Consider the following 17,571-nt stretch of genomic DNA (forward strand, 5'->3'; position numbering starts at 1 on the left):
GAAGTGAAATTACATGTCAGATCTGCTTTAAAAAATTATTTTTAAATATATATTTAAGATTTTATTTATTCATTTGAGAGAGAGTATAAGCAGGGGGAGAGGCAGAGGCAGAGGGAGAAGCAGCCTCCCCGCTGAGCAAGGAGCCCGACGTGGAGCTCGATCCCAGGACCTGGAGATCATGACTTGAGCTGAAGGCAGATGCTCAACCATCTGAGCCACTCAGGCACCCCCTGGGATATGCTTTAAAACGCTTGAGCAAAAAAAGTGATAGGTCAAACCGGTGTAGCAATATCTGGGTTATAGTTGAATCTGGAAGGAAGTTCATTAGACTATTCTCTATTTTTATATGTTTGAAATTTTTCATCAAATAAATTAAGCATCACTAGCCACTAGTTTAGCAGCTTCTAAAATGCTGACTTGGGAAGCTAAACACAGATCTCTGGCTTATTGCTTCTGGTACGTCTGTGGAATGGAACACTGTACAGCCATTAAAAAGTATGAGGCAGATCTGCATAGACCAAGTAGATTAATTGCCGAGTTACATTTAGTACAAAAAGCTAGGTTCAGAATACTGTATTCACTACCTGTTGTGTAATAAAAGTTGGGGTGGGGTGGCGGTTCTTTCTGCAGTTGTCGTCCTCCATTAACAGCTTTCCTTTCAACAGTTCATTCACCACCGCATGCAAATACATTAGAAGAGATCCTGTCCTGTAGGGAAAGAAAAACAACTCCCTTGACCCATACCCACCTCCACTCTCCTATCTTTGGCTTCCCTTTATAGCACTACTTTTTTTTTTTTTAAATTTTTTTATTGTTCTGTTAATCCCCATACATTACATCATTAGTTTTAGATATAGTGTTCCATGATTCATTGTTTGTGCATAACACCCAGTGCTCCATGCAGAACGTGCCCTCCTCAATACCCATCACCAGGCTAACCCATCCTCCCAACCCCCTCCCCTCTAGATCCCTCAGTTTGTTTTTCAGAGCCCATCGTCTCTCATGGTTCTTCTCCCCCTCCGATTTCCCCCCCTTCATTCTTCCCCTCCTGCTACATTTTTCTTCTTCTTTTTTTCTTTCTTAACATATATTGCATTATTTGTTTCAGAGGTACAGATCTGAGATTCAACAGTCTTGCACAATTCACAGCTATAGCACTACTTTTGAAAGAGTTTATTCTTACTGTTTTTATGTCCTTTCCTTCCATTCTGTCTTGAGCCTGCTCCAGTCAGTCTTGTATCCTCACCCCTCGCCACCAGAACAGCTAGCTCTTCATGTCTGCCAGGGACTTGCACCTGACTGAGTTCAAGGTCAACTTCCTTGTCTTTTTACTTGACCTTTTAGCAGTATTTAATGTGGCTTATCATGCCCCCATTTTGAAACTGTTTCACTTGGCTTGTGGGACCTCCCATAGGACTTCTGCCACTGGTTGTTCCTGCTCAGGCCCATCTTCCCTACCTCTCAACAATTACGTGCTTCCGGACCCTATTTCCAGGATGCTTTCCGTCGCTGTCTGCTCTTACTCCCTGGCTGGTCTCCTACTGTCATGTAGCTTTAAACACCTCCGGGTACTGATGGTGCTCGAATCTGCTCGCCAGAACCTGTCCCCAGAGCTCTGGCTGCGTATCGACGTGGGTGTGATTTGTATGTGCACAGGGTATGAGACTTTTCCAGTTGGAAGTCTCATCATCACTGCAAGCTAAATGTGCCCCCAGCCATACTCTTGATTTTACCCCAGAGCTTCTCTTCCTGGAAGCTGTCCCTTCTCAGTTGATGGCGTCTGTGTCCTTCTAGTGCTGGCCAGAGACCTTTAGTGTTATTTTATTTTTACTTTTTAAAGATTTTATTTGAGAGAGCATGAGTGCGGGGAGGGGCAGAGGGAAAAGCAGACTCCCTGGTGAGCACAGAGTCCAACTGACTGACCGTGGGACTCAATCCCAGGACCCCCAGGATCATGACCTGGGCCAAAGTCAGATGCTTAACCAGCTGAGCCACACAGGTGCTCAAGACCTTTAGTGTTACTCTTGAATCCTTTTTTCCCCCTCCCAAATTCCATGTCTAGTCAGCAAATGCTGCCTGCTCCACCTCCAAGGTGGGCCCCCTCTTCACCTCCTATAGTCTGCACCTGCAGCTCTCCGTCTCACACACTGCTCTAGCCACAGCCGGCCTCCTTGCTCACCTGCACACACACCTTGGGGCTGTCGTGCTGGGCTGACCTCTCCCAGATAACCATGTGACTTGTTTTCACTTTTTTTAGGTCTCTGCTCCAATAAGCACCTTATTAAAAAGACCTTTCTTACCATTCTATAGAAAACATTTTATATGTGGGGCACCTGGGTGGCTCAGTTGGTTAAGTGATTCATGATTTTAGCTCAAGTCATGATCTCTGGGTCATGAGATCAAGCCCCACGCTAGACTCTGCACGCAGGGTGCTGAGTTTGCCTGAGATCCTCTCCCCTTCTCCCTCTGCCCTTCCCCGCCACCCCTTGATTTCTGCCCCCCCCACACACACTCTCACACTCACTCATGCATGCACTTGCTCTCTCTAAATAAAATAGAAATTATGAAATTTACATGAAATTAAATCCCATCCCTTTTACCCTGCTTTATTTTTCTTTATAACTCATTACTATCCATTTATTTGCTTATCTGTTGACTGTCTGCTTGGCCTAGAATGTCAGCTCCAGGAGGACAGGGATTTGGGTCTCTTTTGTTGGCTGTTGTGTCCCCAGCACCTGGAATAATGCTTGGCACACAGTAGATATTTATAAAATATTCGTTGGATGAATGGAAGCATCAGAAATTGGTTGCCTCAGGGCACCTGGGTGGCTCAGTTGGTTAAACATCTGACTTCCCCATCGGTCATGATCCTGGGGGTCCTGGGATTGAGTCCCATGTCGGTTTCCCCACTCTCCTTCTCCCTCTCCCTCTGCCCCTTCCCTGTTCATGCTCTCTCTCTCTCAAAATCTTAAAAAAAAAAAAAAAAAAAAAAAAAAAAGTTGCCTGTAGCAAGGCTTGCTTTCTGTCATCTTTTTGTTTTAAAAGTTTAAAAATGGGCTTAAAAATTTTAAGTAAATTTTTAGTAATCTTTATGTCAGTGTGGGGCTTGAACCCCTGACCCCAAGATCAAAAGTCGCATGCTCCAGGGATGCCTGGGTGGCTCAGTTGGTTAAGCGTCTGCCTTCGGCTCAGGTCATGATCTCAGGGTCCTGGGATCGAGTCCCGCATCGGGCTCCCTGCTGAGTTGGGAGTCTGTTTCTCCCTCTCCTGCTGCTGCTCACCCTGCTTGTGCTCTCTCTGACAAATAAAAAAAATCTTAAAAAACAAAAAAAGTTGCATGCTCCACTGACTGAGCCAGCCAGGTGCCCCTCAAGTAAATTTTTATAAAAAGGAGAACTTGGTTAATAGCACTGAATTCTGTTGAGAAGTCAAGACTGAAGCTGGAAGAGGTTGTTGAATGGAGAATATGGAGGCCATGGGTAGTAGCCTTAGTAAGAGAAGTTGTGGGGACTGGGAGGGGTGAAGGAAGGTGGAGTTGGTCGAGTGTGGTGAAGAGGGTAAGATGAGAAGAAGAGCGAGTGTGGTGAAGAGGGTAAGATGAGAAGAAGAGCAATTCTCTCCAGAGGTTTGTCATGAACAAAAGGAGAGAAAGGAGAGGGAGGTAGTGGAGTAGACTGTGGGGATGTTGAAGTATTTTTAACTTTGTTTTTAAAATTTATCTTATTTTTAAAAATTTTTTAAAGATTTTATTTGACAGAGAGACAGCGAGAGAGGGAACACAAGCAGGGGGAGAGGGAGAAGCAGGCTTCCTGCTGAGCAGAGAGCCTGATGTGGGGCTTGATCCCAGGACCCTGGGATCATGACCTGAGCTGAAGGCAGTTGCTTAATGACTGAGCCACCTAGGCACCCTGTTTTTAAAATTTTAAATTATTGAACAGATAATAAAGTCATCTTCAAAATTGACAAATTACAGGTCTTAGCCGTAGCCCTCTGATGAACTGCCCTGGCCAAACCAGACAAAAAACCTTATCTATAAGATGAGGGCTTTCAAGTAGATGATTCAAAGGGTTCTATCCCTGAAATTCTCCACTCCCCCAGCTTTACTGAAGTATTGCTGACAAATACGTTTTTAAGGTGATGATTGGACGTATGTGTATATTGTGAAATGATTGCCATAATCAATTTCGTTAATATCCGTCACCTATGTTTACCACATTCGTGTCTGCATGTATGGTAACATTTAAGATATGCTCTTAGTACCTTTTAAGTACACATTGAGATTAGCTATAGTCACCATGCTAGACATTAGATCCCCAGAGCTTACTCATTTTCTAACTGAGAGTTTGTACTCTTTGACCGACATCCCCCATCTCTCTAATCCCACAGCCTTTTGCAACCACAGTTTTTTCTGTTTCTGTGAGTTTGACTTTTTTTATCTTCCAAAGTGAGATCATACAGTATTTGTCTTTCTCAGTCTGATTTATTCACTTAGTATAATACTCTCAAGGCTCATCCATGTTTTTTTTTTTTTTTTTTAAAGATTTTATTTATTTATTTATTGACAGTGAGAGAGAGAGACAGCGTGAGAGGGAACACAAGCAGGGGGAGTGGGAGAGGGAGAAGCAGGCTTCTGGCCGAGCAGGGAGCCTGACGCGGGACTCGATCCCAGGACCCTGGGATCATGACCTGAGCTGAAAGCAGTTGCTTAACCAACTGAGCCACCCAGGCGCCCAGGGCCCATCCATGTTGTCCCAAGTGGCAGGGTTTCCTTTTTTAAAAGGCTGAATACTAAAATTCTTTACTTTTCTGATTCATGAAAAATTTTGGTTTCTAAATATAAATATTTGCTACTTAGATGTGGCTAATGATAGTTATTGGAAAGAATTAGGTTTATTATGAATTATGGTTTCACCCAGATACTTGGAAGTACTGATAAATTTCTCTCCAAATTTAGTGATGGTTACATTGTTTTGAATACTTTTTAATAATCTATTTACATAGTTATAAAAATTCAAAAGATACAAAAGTCTCTCACCTACCTGCCTCCTAATTCATTTTCTTCCCTCCCCAGGGGCAAATAATGTTAACACTTTCTTCTGTATTCTTCCTAAAATGAACATGTACAAATACACATGTACAGTTTTTTCCTTTTCTGTTTTTACACAAATAGTAATTTGTTATACCTTTTTTTAAAAGTAAGCTCTGTGCCAGCATGGGCCTTGAACTCAAGACCCCGAGATCAAAAGTCGCATGCCCTACCAACTGAGCCAGCCAGCCACCGCCTCCCTTTAAAAAAAAAAACAACTCTGTGACCATGTGGGGCTTGAACTCACAACCCCGAGGTCAAGAGTCACATGTTATACACATTGTGTACCTCATGCAAATGAGTAGTGGTGGTGATGGGTAAGGTCAGATAGGTAGCTGGGGCCATTTCATGTAGGGCCTTGCAAGGTATTTGGATTTTATTCCAGGGGACATGGGGAGCTCTTAGAGCGTTTTAAGCAGGATCTGGTTTTAATAGTTCATGGCAGCTTTTGGGTCAAGAATAAAGCAAGATTTAAAGATTCTTAAAGAGACTAAATAGCTATAGAAGAGACCATATGTTAGTTTTACAATCAGGAAAGAAATTAAACATATATATTTTTTGAGAGAGCGTGAGCGCAGGGTTGGGGGGAGGGAGAGCGAGAATCTCAAGCAGAGTCCATGCCCAGCACGGAGCCCCACATGGGACTTGATCTCACAACCCTACGTGACCCAAGCTGAAATCAAGAGTTGGGCACTTGATTGACTGAGCCACCCATGCTCCCCCCCAGAAATTAAATATTAAAAAACTATTTTTGGCACCTCAAATACCATCAGCTTCTTCCGTTGTCATTTCTTATGAAAAATCAGCTGAGTTTGATCTACAAAATAGGTGTATTGGTACTTAGGATTGAGGGAAAACTAAAGGATTGAAGGCTGGCTAAAATGAATAGGTAATCAGAGCAGGATCTAACTGGCTGTGCTGGTCTCTCCAAATGATTTCTGATTAACTCAGAATGGAGTAGAGAAGTAATCATTATATAAGGTCGACTTTAGGCATATAATTAGGAGTACAACGTAAAGGGAATGTAGAGAATACCCTGTCTGACTAACTATTAATATGAAACAATCTCTGAGTCTGGGGGTATTTCAGTTATCTTCTCAACAAACGATCTCAAAACTAAGTGACTCCAAGCAGTAATGACTTAGAGGTTGGTGGGGCTCAGTTGTGTGGCAGTTCTTCTCTGTGTGGTGAAGCTAAGGTCACCCCTGCAGCTTCATTCAGCTTGGAGCTTGATTGGGGCTGTAATAGTCAAGACCGCCTCTCATTCTCTGGCTTTTCAAGAGCACAAGTGCTCCTCAAGGCTCTGCTTGCATCATGCTTTCTGATGGCCAAGGCCAGAGTCCGTGTGTGAGGGAACTAAACGAGGGCATGACTTCAGGATGCATCATTCCCTGGGGCCACCAGTGTGATAGCCTGCCACTTGGAGTCACAGGCTTTTGAAATTTTAAGACACTTAGACTCTGGCCTTTAAGACTGCAGTATAACGGAATCTTCTATAACTCCTTTTTTACATTTTCAGTGCATAGTTTTTACATCTTCTGTTTTGTTCTGAGGTCTTCCTGCCTATACATACTCTCTATAAACTGCTATTCTTTAGATAGATTCAGTGATCATCTTATTGCTATTTTGTCCTCTTTATGTCCCTTCTTAAACATATGGTCAGCATAGTAATGGACACTCTATGTCCCTTCTCTTTTCCCCACAGGTTTATTATTTCCTTTAAATTATGATCTGGATGACTGAGATGCCCTCCATTCATCAGTATTAATCCAGTACCTACTACGTCTCTTTGTCTGGGTAGCAGGGTAACAGGCCTTTGTTTTAAAGGAGCTCACATTAGGGTAGGGAGTTAGTAAGAACAAAACCATTTCAGCTAGCGATAAATAAAAGAGGCGAGAAAATAAAACAGGATGATGTGATAGTGAGTGGGGCGGAGGTGGGGAGCTACTTTAGTTCACCCGACAGATCCGGTCTTTCTAAGGAAGGACATTGGAGCTGAGACCTGAATGATAAGCAGCCATCCATCCTGACGGATAGGGTGACCAACCATCCCAGTTTACCTGGGGCTGAGATTTCTCCGGTCATGGGACTCTTGGTGCTACAACCAGGACAGGCCTGGGCAAACTGGAATAGTTGTTTAATCCAGGAAGAGGGAACAGCAAGTCACAAGGCCTGGAGTTAGGAGGAAGCTTGGCATTTTGGAGGTGTGACAGAAGGCCAGCGCGGCCTAACACATAGAAGGGGTGAACAGAAGCCGGCGAGGCTGGGAAGTCCATGGAGGATGGACCGTGTGGGCCTTAACAGTAGTTTGGGTTTAAGTGTCTTGGAAGGCCACTGCAGGGTTCTGAGACCAGAGGGACATGGTTTTGTTTATGTTAGTGAATGATCATTGGCTGGTGTGCAGAGAGGAGAGCATGAGGCTGTCAGGGTAGCAACGGGAGGCCAGTTAACAGGCTGGTTCAGTGCTCAGGCTTAAGAGGATGGTGTCCTGTGCTGGGAGGCAGCCAGGAGGGAAGCTTCTTGGCACTACTAACTCGCTGCTGCTTACTCCTCTTAGGCTCTTTCCCTCCTTTCTAGATCAGTCGCTTTTCCATCCTGAAGAGCTTCTCTGCCAAGTAGAGGTTCCCAGATTTACCACTCTGTGCACCAAACCGCAGCCCTCTTAGCTTCTCCACCCTCCCCACCCCCCCACCCCATGCTGTATCAGCTGCTTGGTGTTTTCACAGTACTTGAACACAATGGCATAGTTTTTTTTAAGGTCTCCATTGATTGTTCTCATGGGGCTGGATTGGGTAATGCTTTGAATGCCGAGCTTAGAGTGGTTGATTTTTATCTTGGATGCCTTTGAAGGGTTCTTCCTAGAGTTGTGGGACATAAATAGAGCTATGCTTGGTAAAGGTTGCTCTAGCCTGAGGGTGGGGGAGGGAGAACGATGTGGATGTGTTACATTTTAGGCGATAGTAGGCTATTCGAGAGGAAATGCCGGGGAGTGGGAGGCAGTCAGAGAGGGTGGGACTGGATCTCAGTAGCAAGGATGGGTCTGTTTATAGGAACGTGGGAGTCACACCATGAAGAGGTGGGATTAGATTCAAGTGAGGACGCTGGTTTGTTTATTCAGCAAGGCATCAAGTATTTATTGCTGTCCCTTGAGTGCTGAGGATGTTATGGTGAATGAGGCAGGCAGAGTCCCTGTTCTCGGGGAGCTGGCATTCCTTCTGGGTGGGGGAGGTAGAAGAGCAAACAGTAAATGAATTAATGAATAAGATAACTTGAGAGAACAGTAAGCGCTGTTTGGGTAACAGAACAGGGTGATGTGCTCTGGCTTGGGGAGGGGTGGAGGAGATTCTTCTTTAGATTGGTAGTCAGGAAGGTCTCTTTGAGAAGGTGATATTCTACCTGAGACCTGAATGATCGGAAAGAGCCAGCCATGGGAAGATCTACGGACAGATTGTTCCAGGCAGAGGTCTTAGACACCAGAGGCTGGGTCTAATCCTAGGCAAGCTTCTGTTTAAGTAAGTGGAGATGTGGAACCAAAAAATATGAGAGCAAGGAGGACAGGGACTGTGTTGGTTTGCTCTCTAGCAGAGTACCTTACACGGAAGTAAGGGTTCGTATTAAAAAGACATAAACCAGGATTGTGTTCTACCAAAACTGAGGAAAGAGAACCCCTAGAAGGCTGGCAGCCATGGCAGAGCCCATATGGAAGATAAGGAAGAGGTAGATGGTTTTGGTTTCAGGTTATGCGTAGACCATCAAGGACGTCCACTTGTTAGAGGGGGTGGAGTTAAGTGCCTCTAACGGGGGAAGAAATAGGGGCAAGGAAATAGAAATAGCATTTTTGGACTCCCCAAGAAATCCTTTCTCTTCTCACTTGTGAATGTGTCATAAAAGTCTCCCCAACTATGTGCAGCCCTCTCTGGGACCTTTCCTGGCTGCGCTGCTGAATTTGCTTGCTTTTTCTTCTTCTCTGTTACCAACCTTTCACATTGGACTCCTTTGCTTTTTATTTGCTTCTGTTAAGCCTTGCCTCTCTGCACTCGTATTCCCTCTTGTCTCTGTACCTCACAGCAGCAGGCCAGTCCCACTTGCCTTTGCTGGTGGCACCAGTTTCTGAGGCTCTAGCCAGATCCAGGAGCTTGGGTCTAGGAGGGGGCAGGGAGATGCAGAAGCTGCATGAGATGTAATTTGAGACATTTCACCAGCGAATGGAAGTGGAGAAAAGGGAGGGTGCTTCAGTGGGCCACCAAAGTCTTGTTGAAGGTCTGTGTATACTTGAAACCAGCAAGAAGGAAGACATAAGGGAGACTGACGGTAACGGGGCAGAAGGGAGTTAATTAAGGGAGCAGTTAGGAGGCAGAAGCGGAAGAGTTAACCTTAAACTGCAGGACGTAGATGCACTTCTTCCTCTGAATTAAGAGGAAAGGAAGGATAAATGAGGCTGAATACAAAGATACTTGAGTTGGAGGAGAAAGGAGTGGGAGCAGCTTCCAGTAAGAGGTCTGGATCTTTTTAGCAAGAAAGACCTGCTAGGTGCTCTGCTTAAAGTCAAGCTCGAAATTGAAGGAATTTTGGAATCCCCACTGCAGAGATTCTGCTGGGGAATCAAGTGTTGAAGGAAGAACTGCCGAGCACCAGCAAGGATCCAGCTGATGTTGGCATGTATTTTTAGCAGACAAAGTCTGCCCTTCTCCAGGATTGCTGTTCCAGTGCCCAAGCAGCTGGGGCTAATGTTAACTGCTGTCAATACAGAATTTGGATTTTAGCCACTAATTATATTTCAAGAAGACATTATCTTCCTAGTTGTACTTAATAGTAAATCAAAAATGGATTGATTTGTTTTCCTCTCATCTTACTTGTACCTGTCAGAAGCTTGTAATTAGTGAGAGCTGCCTGTGGAATTCAATATAAGGAATTTTAATCAACAGCCTTTTGTAGAACCTATTAAACTTGGCTCGCTAAAAGAAATAAAAATTAAAAAATAAAAAAACTTGGCTCGCTGCTTTTAGAATCTATGCTGTTAGGAAAAATGAAAGCTCAAACTTGCCTTTCTTTTGTTCTCAGTAGTTTCTGTAGAACACTTAAGTTTTGAGGTGTACATCTACTCAGGTGCAGTTTTTGGAAATGCTTTTAAGCAACCAGATCACAATGATACAATTTTTGACTAGAAATCTGCTGACTTGGTAGAAACCAGTATCACTGAAGGACGACCTGTTTTTCTTTAAATGCTAGGTTGAAAATGGTGTATTTGTAGCCAATCCACTTCAGGAACGCACAATTCTAATGAGAAAAGAGGGCGAATCTGCAAAAAGCATTAATGAGATGCTTCTGAGCAGACTTTCCCGCTACAGAGCTTCCCCGTCCGCCACGCTGGCCGCCCTCACTGGCTCTACGATCTCCAACACCCTGAAAGAGGACCAAGCAGGTATGCCGCCCTTTGCTCACTCTATCGGTTTACCTTGTGTACTCCGTTCAGCTACGTATATATTTTTTAAGACTTTCTCTTTTGGAGCAGTTTTAGGTTCATAGCAAAATTGAGAGGAAGGTAGAGAAATTTCCCATAAACCTCCTGCCCCCGACGCATGCACAGCCCTCCCCATTATCCAGAGGTGGTACATTTGTTGCAACTGGTGAACCTACATTAACATAACATTATCACCCGAAGTCCGGAGTTTACTCTTGGTGGTGTGCATTCTGTGGGTTTGGACAAATCCATGATGACAGGTCTTCATCATTATGGTATCGTACAGAGTAGTTTTACTGCCCTAGAAATCCTTCGTGTTCTAGCTATTTATCCCTCCTTCCCCCAATCCCTGGCCACCACTGATCTTTTTATTGTCCTCCTAGTGTTGCCTCTTCCAGAATGCCCTATAGTTGGGAATCATTTGTAGCCTTTTCAGATTGGCTTCTCTCACTTAGTAATCTGCATTTAAGTTTCCTCCATGTCTGTTCATGGCTTGATACATTCAGTTTGTGGTTAGTGAGACCTGCCTCTGGAATTTGGGCAGTACTTTTTTTTTTTTTTAAGTTTATTTATTTTTAGTAATCTCTACACCCAATGTGGGGCTTGAACGCACAACTCCAAGACCAAGAGCGCGTGCTCCTCTGACTGAGCCAGGCAGGCGCCCCTCAGGCAGTACTTTTTATTGAGTGCTTATGGTTTGCCATACAAAGCACGTGCCTTTATGCATAGTTCACCTTTTTATCTCCTTCTGGTCATCCATTTTTTTTTTTTTTAATTCCAAACCAATACATGTTGGCTATAGACATGAACTGGCATGAATCTATAATAATTCAAAACAGCTCTGTCTTTAACTGTAAATACCGTATCATTATTGTTAATGTAAATTGATTTCATGTTTAGCATATGCTTCATAAATGTAAAAAATTCATGTTTAGCATTGTCTTCACTAAATGCAATCTTGGCCAAGCAAATGAGAGGCAAACCTTCCACAACGGAGGTTGCTTTTTCTAGAATTTATCATTTAGTATTTGCACTTTAATATTTTAAAATAGATAATGCATTTACAGAGTTTGAAAGTAGAAACAATGTAAAAAAGTACTCTCACATCTTGGCATATTATTCATTTTGCCCCCACACTGCCTCCTATAGGTAATTATATTTATTAGTTTTTATTTAACCTTACAGAATTTCTTTATGCAAACACAATTAAAGATAAATTTATGTGTTCTTATTTTCCTTCTTTTTTAAATAAAAGGTAGCCTACCAAACATGCTGTTCTGTCCTTTGAAAGCAAGAGTTCTCAACTGAGATAAACCCTTAAGAGGCTCATGAACATACTCCCCAAAGCTTTATACATCTTAAGTGTATCCATCCTGATTTTCACCAAACTTTCAAGGCCACCTATGACCAAAAAAAGGTTAAGAACCATTATTCTTGATGAGTTTGCAGATTACACCAACTATGTGACTGTATAACAAATCATGAACTGTAGTAAAAGATAAGGCTAGAAAATATGCCATATAGAAAAATGCATCTGAATTAATAGATGTTTAACGAATTTAATGCAGTTTTATGCTTTAATCCTTTCATATACTGAAAGGTTGGGAAGAGAAAATATTTGTGATTAATTAATATCAAAATATTTATTAGTTCATATTAGAACTTAAGGATAGAATTTTATTTTTATGGATCTCTATCAAATATAAGTGAGGAAATTATTAATAATTGTGCTAACTTGGGTATATGGATAATTTGAATGGTAGAAATACTTTGTAGAGGATGGTCCTTTTACGAAAATAAACAGCTTCCTGACAAGCTGAAGGCTTGATCTGGGTTTATCCCTTGGGAGAAAACTAAATCCTACCCTGAACAATAGAAGTACTAAAGGAATCTTTGTTGGAGAAGGAAATATGGGTGAAATCAGAGAGAGAGCTCAAAAGGCAAGGGTATATTTAGAACTCTGTGAAAACTGATATTGTATTCGAAACATGTGAGCTCATACTTTTATATACATTCTCTGCACATTCAGTAACATGATGTTGCTACATAAAAATTCACCAGTTATTAGACTAAGTGACTTTTGACAATTCAGCGTTCAAAGGGTCTAGAATGTTTTCCGGGATAAACTAATACCTGTTACCATGTTAATATGATGTCTATTAAAACATCTTGTTGAAAATGTCATGCTCACAAAGTTGCTAATTTTCCAGTCATTGCCCCTTTTGGGTTTCTTACCTGTGGAAATGTATGCCCCTGAATTTATGTCCTGAATGAAGAATATACTTGTTGAGGATGTGGAGTTTTAAATGGAGCTGTTTAGAAGCACAGGCATTCAAAACAAATATCAGACAGATTAGGTTTCACTTTTCTCATTTTTCTAATCTAAACCATCTAAAGACAATTTTACATCTATCTGGGCAGTTCTGTTTTATACCCTGACAGCTTCCTAGGTAAAGCATTCCGACTGACTTTCTGTTGCCATTATCAATCCTCACTAGAGTAATATGTAGGAAATCCTTAATTTTGCATTTTCAGATCTGCCAGTGAGGAAGAGAGATTAGAGTGCATCTCATACCTCTTGATTAGAAATAATAATTATTTAATGATAGTTTATGTCACTGACCCTAAATATATGTATTATATATTTTATATAAATTATATATATTATAAATATATAACATATAAGGGGTTATCATAAATCATGCAGGTGTAAAATTATTCTGTTATATTGTGAAAGCTTTTGTTTTCATTAATTAGTTATAGGTTGAAATTTCTGGCTGATTTTGTGTTCAGAGCTGTTTGTAATGAATGTAATAAGCCAAACCTGTTAAGAATTTATTCTGTATAAAATGAAAAGATGCCTGTTGGAGTGCAGTTTTGGGAAACACAAACTGTAGGATTCTTCTTTCATTCTGAAATCTAGTCCATGTGAGGATTCATTCTTTTGAGAGAAGTTTTGAGATATAAAGGAATATTGAGTATTGGGAACATCTTTAAGAAATGTTCAGCTCATGAAATGGGGGGCTTGGGGCCAGGCTACTTATTTCTCCTTAGTTTACCAATTCTTGCTGTATTTTCTGAATCTGGGCATATCCTTGTTTGAATAGGGGCCCCTTCACTATACTGTAATCTGTTTTGGCAATCAAATTAATCTGGTGTCAAATACTTATCACCATTTTCATCCCTTTCACCAGCAAATACTAGCTGTGGGCTACCTCTGAAAATGCTTCGGAAGACGCCCATCTATACCTGTGGCACGTACTTGGTGATGCTGGTCCCGCCTCCAGGGGGATCAGGCAGCTCTGCCACTCGTTCTCTTTTTGGTGGAACAAGTGGTTTGTCCTCTCTAAAAAGTAAGTGTATTTTATTTGTAGCACTTTGCCCAATTTGTTTCTAACTTTGCGATTTAAGGCTTTTCTATTAATGATGTTAAACTTCCTCTGTTAAAGTTGTTTGCAGTAGCTCGTTGAAAACAACAAAACTTAGCAATATATTTATAGGTTAGAAGGAATTAAAACTATAATTTTTGTAGATAATATAGTAGTACACTTCTGAAAACCATCATCCTGTAAAAATTACTAGAAATAATGAGTTCAAGACAATTTTAGGAAATAAAATACTCTATTGCCACATTATTTACTGATGACACAGCAAGAGTTCGACCCACTATGAATAGAATTCCAGAGCTATTAAATAAGTATGTGAAATGCCTCCATTTTAGGACACATAAAATGTGAAGCCAAAAAGGTCTAATTTGGAAATAAATGCTGTTAATTAAGTATACATATGTTTTTATAAAAGAGGGAGACATATTATAGTAATTAAAGCATTGTGATTTTGGCTTCAGAGTAGACAAATAATTAAATGGAATAAAACGCAGAGTCAAGGGGCGCCTGGGTGGCTCAGTTGGTTAAGCGACTGCCTTTGGCTCAGGTCATGATCCTGGAGTCCCTGGATCGAGTCCCGCATCGGGCTCCCTGCTCGGCAGGGAGCCTGCTTCACCCTCTGACCCTCCCCCCTCTCATGTGCTCTCTCTCTCTCATTCTCTCTGTCTTAAATAAATAAATAAAATCTTTAAAAAAAAAAAAAAAACGCAGAGTCAAAATCAAGAGTCAAAAAAATGTTTCAGGGCATCTGGCTGGCTCAGTTGGTAGTGTGTGTGACTCTTGGGGTTGTGAGTTCGAGCCCCACATTGGGTGTAGAGATTACTTAAAATCTTAAAAAAAAAAAAAAAAAATTTCTTTTACATTGCCATTTTCTAGCCTTCTTACCTTAGGGACATCATTTGACCTCTCTGAGCCTCAGTTTACCCACCTGCAAAAAATAAAAGGAAAATAGTATCTCACACTATTGTTTGGTGATCATATGCAATAAAGTTATGTTAGAGTATTTCTAAGAAATGGCAAAACCCCAGTTGTTCCTTTCATGTATGGTAAACACTGTTTTGTGTTTTTCCTTGAAATTTGTTTAGACACACAAAATTAAAATGTTTTTAAAATCTCTTTGTTTTCATTCCCAATATTTTCATATTCTGTCCTTTCAAAATAATTTACAGTTATCCCATTAAAGGATTATATTTCATATGTAGGCTTTTAAATTCGTACTCTAAGCCTGAAGATATAAATTTGACCTCAGCAGTTTATACAACATCATGTATCTAATATCAACCTTTAGGCCATTTCAAGTACATTCAACACATTGCATGTGTTTGGGATTTAGATATTCGTAACAACTCAATGCTCTGCCTTTAGAATCAAATTGGTTGGACTTTTTCTCAACAGCTTGTTTTCTCTAACAATTCACGTGACCAGGATGTCCCTTTAGCCCTTGAATAAATGATAACAAATTTACTATTAGTCTCTTTTTTTTAACAGTAGCTTTATTGAGATATAACTTACATACCATAAAATCCACACCTTTTAAGTCTACAGTTAGTGGTTTTTAGTATATTCAGAGTTGTGCAACCATCACCATTATCTAATTCTAGAACATTTTCCATCACTTCAAAAAGGAACCTCCCTCCCATATCTGTTAGCAGTCCCTCCCCCTACTTCCCCCTCACCCTGGCCCCTGGCATCCACCCATCTACTTCTGTCTGTATGGGTTTATCCTTGGACTTCTCATATTTATGGGATTACATATAATATATGTGCTTTTGTGACTGGCTTTTTTTTTTTTTTTTTTTTTAATGTTTTTAAGGTTCATCCATTTGGTAGCAGGAATCATTACTTCATTCCTTTTTATGGCTGAGTTATATTCCATTGCATGGATATACCCCATTTTGTTGACATTTGGGTTGTTTCTACTTTCTAGCTATTTTGAGTAATACTGCTATGAATATTCATGTACAAGTTTTTGTGTAGGCACGTGTTCACTTCTCTTGTGTATGTACGTAGTAGTAAAATTTTGATCATATGGTAGCTGTATTAGTTTACCCTTTGGAGGGATTGCCCAACTGTTTTCCAAAGTGGCTGCACCATTTTACATTCTCATCAGCAGCATAAAAGGGTTCCAATTTCTCTACATCCTCAGTGACATTTATTTTCTGCTTTTTAAAATTATAGCCATCCTAGTGGGTATGAAGTGGTATTTCATTTGTGGTTTTAATTTGCATTTCCCTAATGACAAATGATGTTGAACGTCTTTTCTTGTGCTTATTGGCCATTTGTATGTCTCCTTTGGAAAAGTATCTATTCAAATCCTTTGTCCATTTTTAAATTGGGTTATTTGTTTATTTACCATTAGTCTTATTAAGCTCTTTTTAGTCTCCTTGGCATGGCTTTGTCACTCAGTTGAAATTGGCCTTCACGGTGCTATTTTTTCATGAGGCTTATAGCATACATAGTGATTCTATTTTAGGCCAACAAATCAGTAAATGCTTAAATTTCTTCTGTGTCCTGTTCCACATTGGTCGCTGTCGAGGCTACTCAGTAAGTGCAAGTGGTGCTTGCCTCGAGGATCTCCTAGTCTGGTTGGGAGAAATGTTGTCAGTGTGTGAAACAAGTAGAAAATAATGTGCAATGCTGTATCACCACCTGAACCGTGGGGACCGGACGAAGTGCTGCAGAATCTGACAGAAAGGGTCATTGCGGGGGGGTGGGTAGAAAGGAGATATATCCTGAGGTCTTGAGTTTAAGTCATGAAAAACAGGTATTACGCATATACGTGGCCAAGTTGGGGAAAGACTATGCATGGCAAACACAATGAAAAAGAGATTTGGGAAGATTGTTTGTTGGTGGGCAGGTTGGCACAGTGGAAAGTAGAAAAGGACAGTTTTTTGTTTTTTTAAAAGATTTTATTTGTCAGAGAGAAGCAGCACAAGCAGGGTTAGCGGCAGGCAGAGGGAGAAGCAGGCTCCCCGCCGAGCAGGGAGCCCAGTGCGGGGCTCGATCCCAGAACCCCGGGATCATGATCTGAGCCGAAGGCAGACGCTTACCCGACTGAGCCACCCACGTGTCCCGAAAGTATAGTTTAGATGATAGCTTGGATCAGGCCTGATGAGGACCTGGATTTCAAAGGGGATGGGAATAAGAAAAAGGAACTCTAGAGACAGTGCTAGAATTTTATGTTTGAAAGTGGGGAAATAAAAATAGTATATATGTGCTGGTGCAGTTCCTGTAGGAATGTTTTAACTTAGTTAATCTTCACAATAACAATATAAGGTAGGTACTTCTATTATCTCCACTGTGTATGTGAGGAAACAGAGGTTCAGTACATTTTCCAGGGTCACACAAAAGTGGTAGAACGAATTCAACCCAGAAGCCTGGAGCCCATGCTTGTTATCACTGCACTATCCTGTGTTAAGGGAAGAGGCCAAAGTGTCTCCCTAGTTTTAGAGTAGTGCTTCGAAGGACAGCAACCTAGCTGTGTTTGAGTGTCCATTAACCTTTACTGAGCAGCAACTATATATAAAGTTTTCTTGTAAATGGTATTACGTAGTGATGTTAGTGATCATAATTCCTCTTGCAATGACCCTTTTGATAATCTATATTGAAAATATATGCAAAAGTTGCCATTTATTTTT

The 17,571-nt window shown here is 41.2% G+C and overlaps 1 protein-coding gene across 6 annotated transcripts in view; it reads left to right on the top strand.

Annotated features, from left to right (window-relative positions):
* The window catches only part of HECTD4 (HECT domain E3 ubiquitin protein ligase 4), a 178,441-nt gene that overhangs the window by 64,026 nt on the left and 96,844 nt on the right, over positions 1 to 17,571 (top strand). For all 6 annotated transcript variants that reach the window (XM_032431524.1, XM_032431525.1, XM_032431527.1 and 3 more), the window contains exons 8-9: positions 10,316 to 10,508; positions 13,742 to 13,900. In XM_032431524.1, the coding sequence (XP_032287415.1) occupies positions 10,316 to 10,508; positions 13,742 to 13,900 (352 nt within the window). The remainder of the gene's footprint in view (positions 1 to 10,315; positions 10,509 to 13,741; positions 13,901 to 17,571) is intronic.

Source organism: Phoca vitulina, unplaced genomic scaffold (genome assembly GCF_004348235.1).
Source record: "Phoca vitulina isolate PV1807 unplaced genomic scaffold, GSC_HSeal_1.0 scaffold46, whole genome shotgun sequence".
Lineage (NCBI taxonomy): Eukaryota > Metazoa > Chordata > Mammalia > Carnivora > Phocidae > Phoca > Phoca vitulina.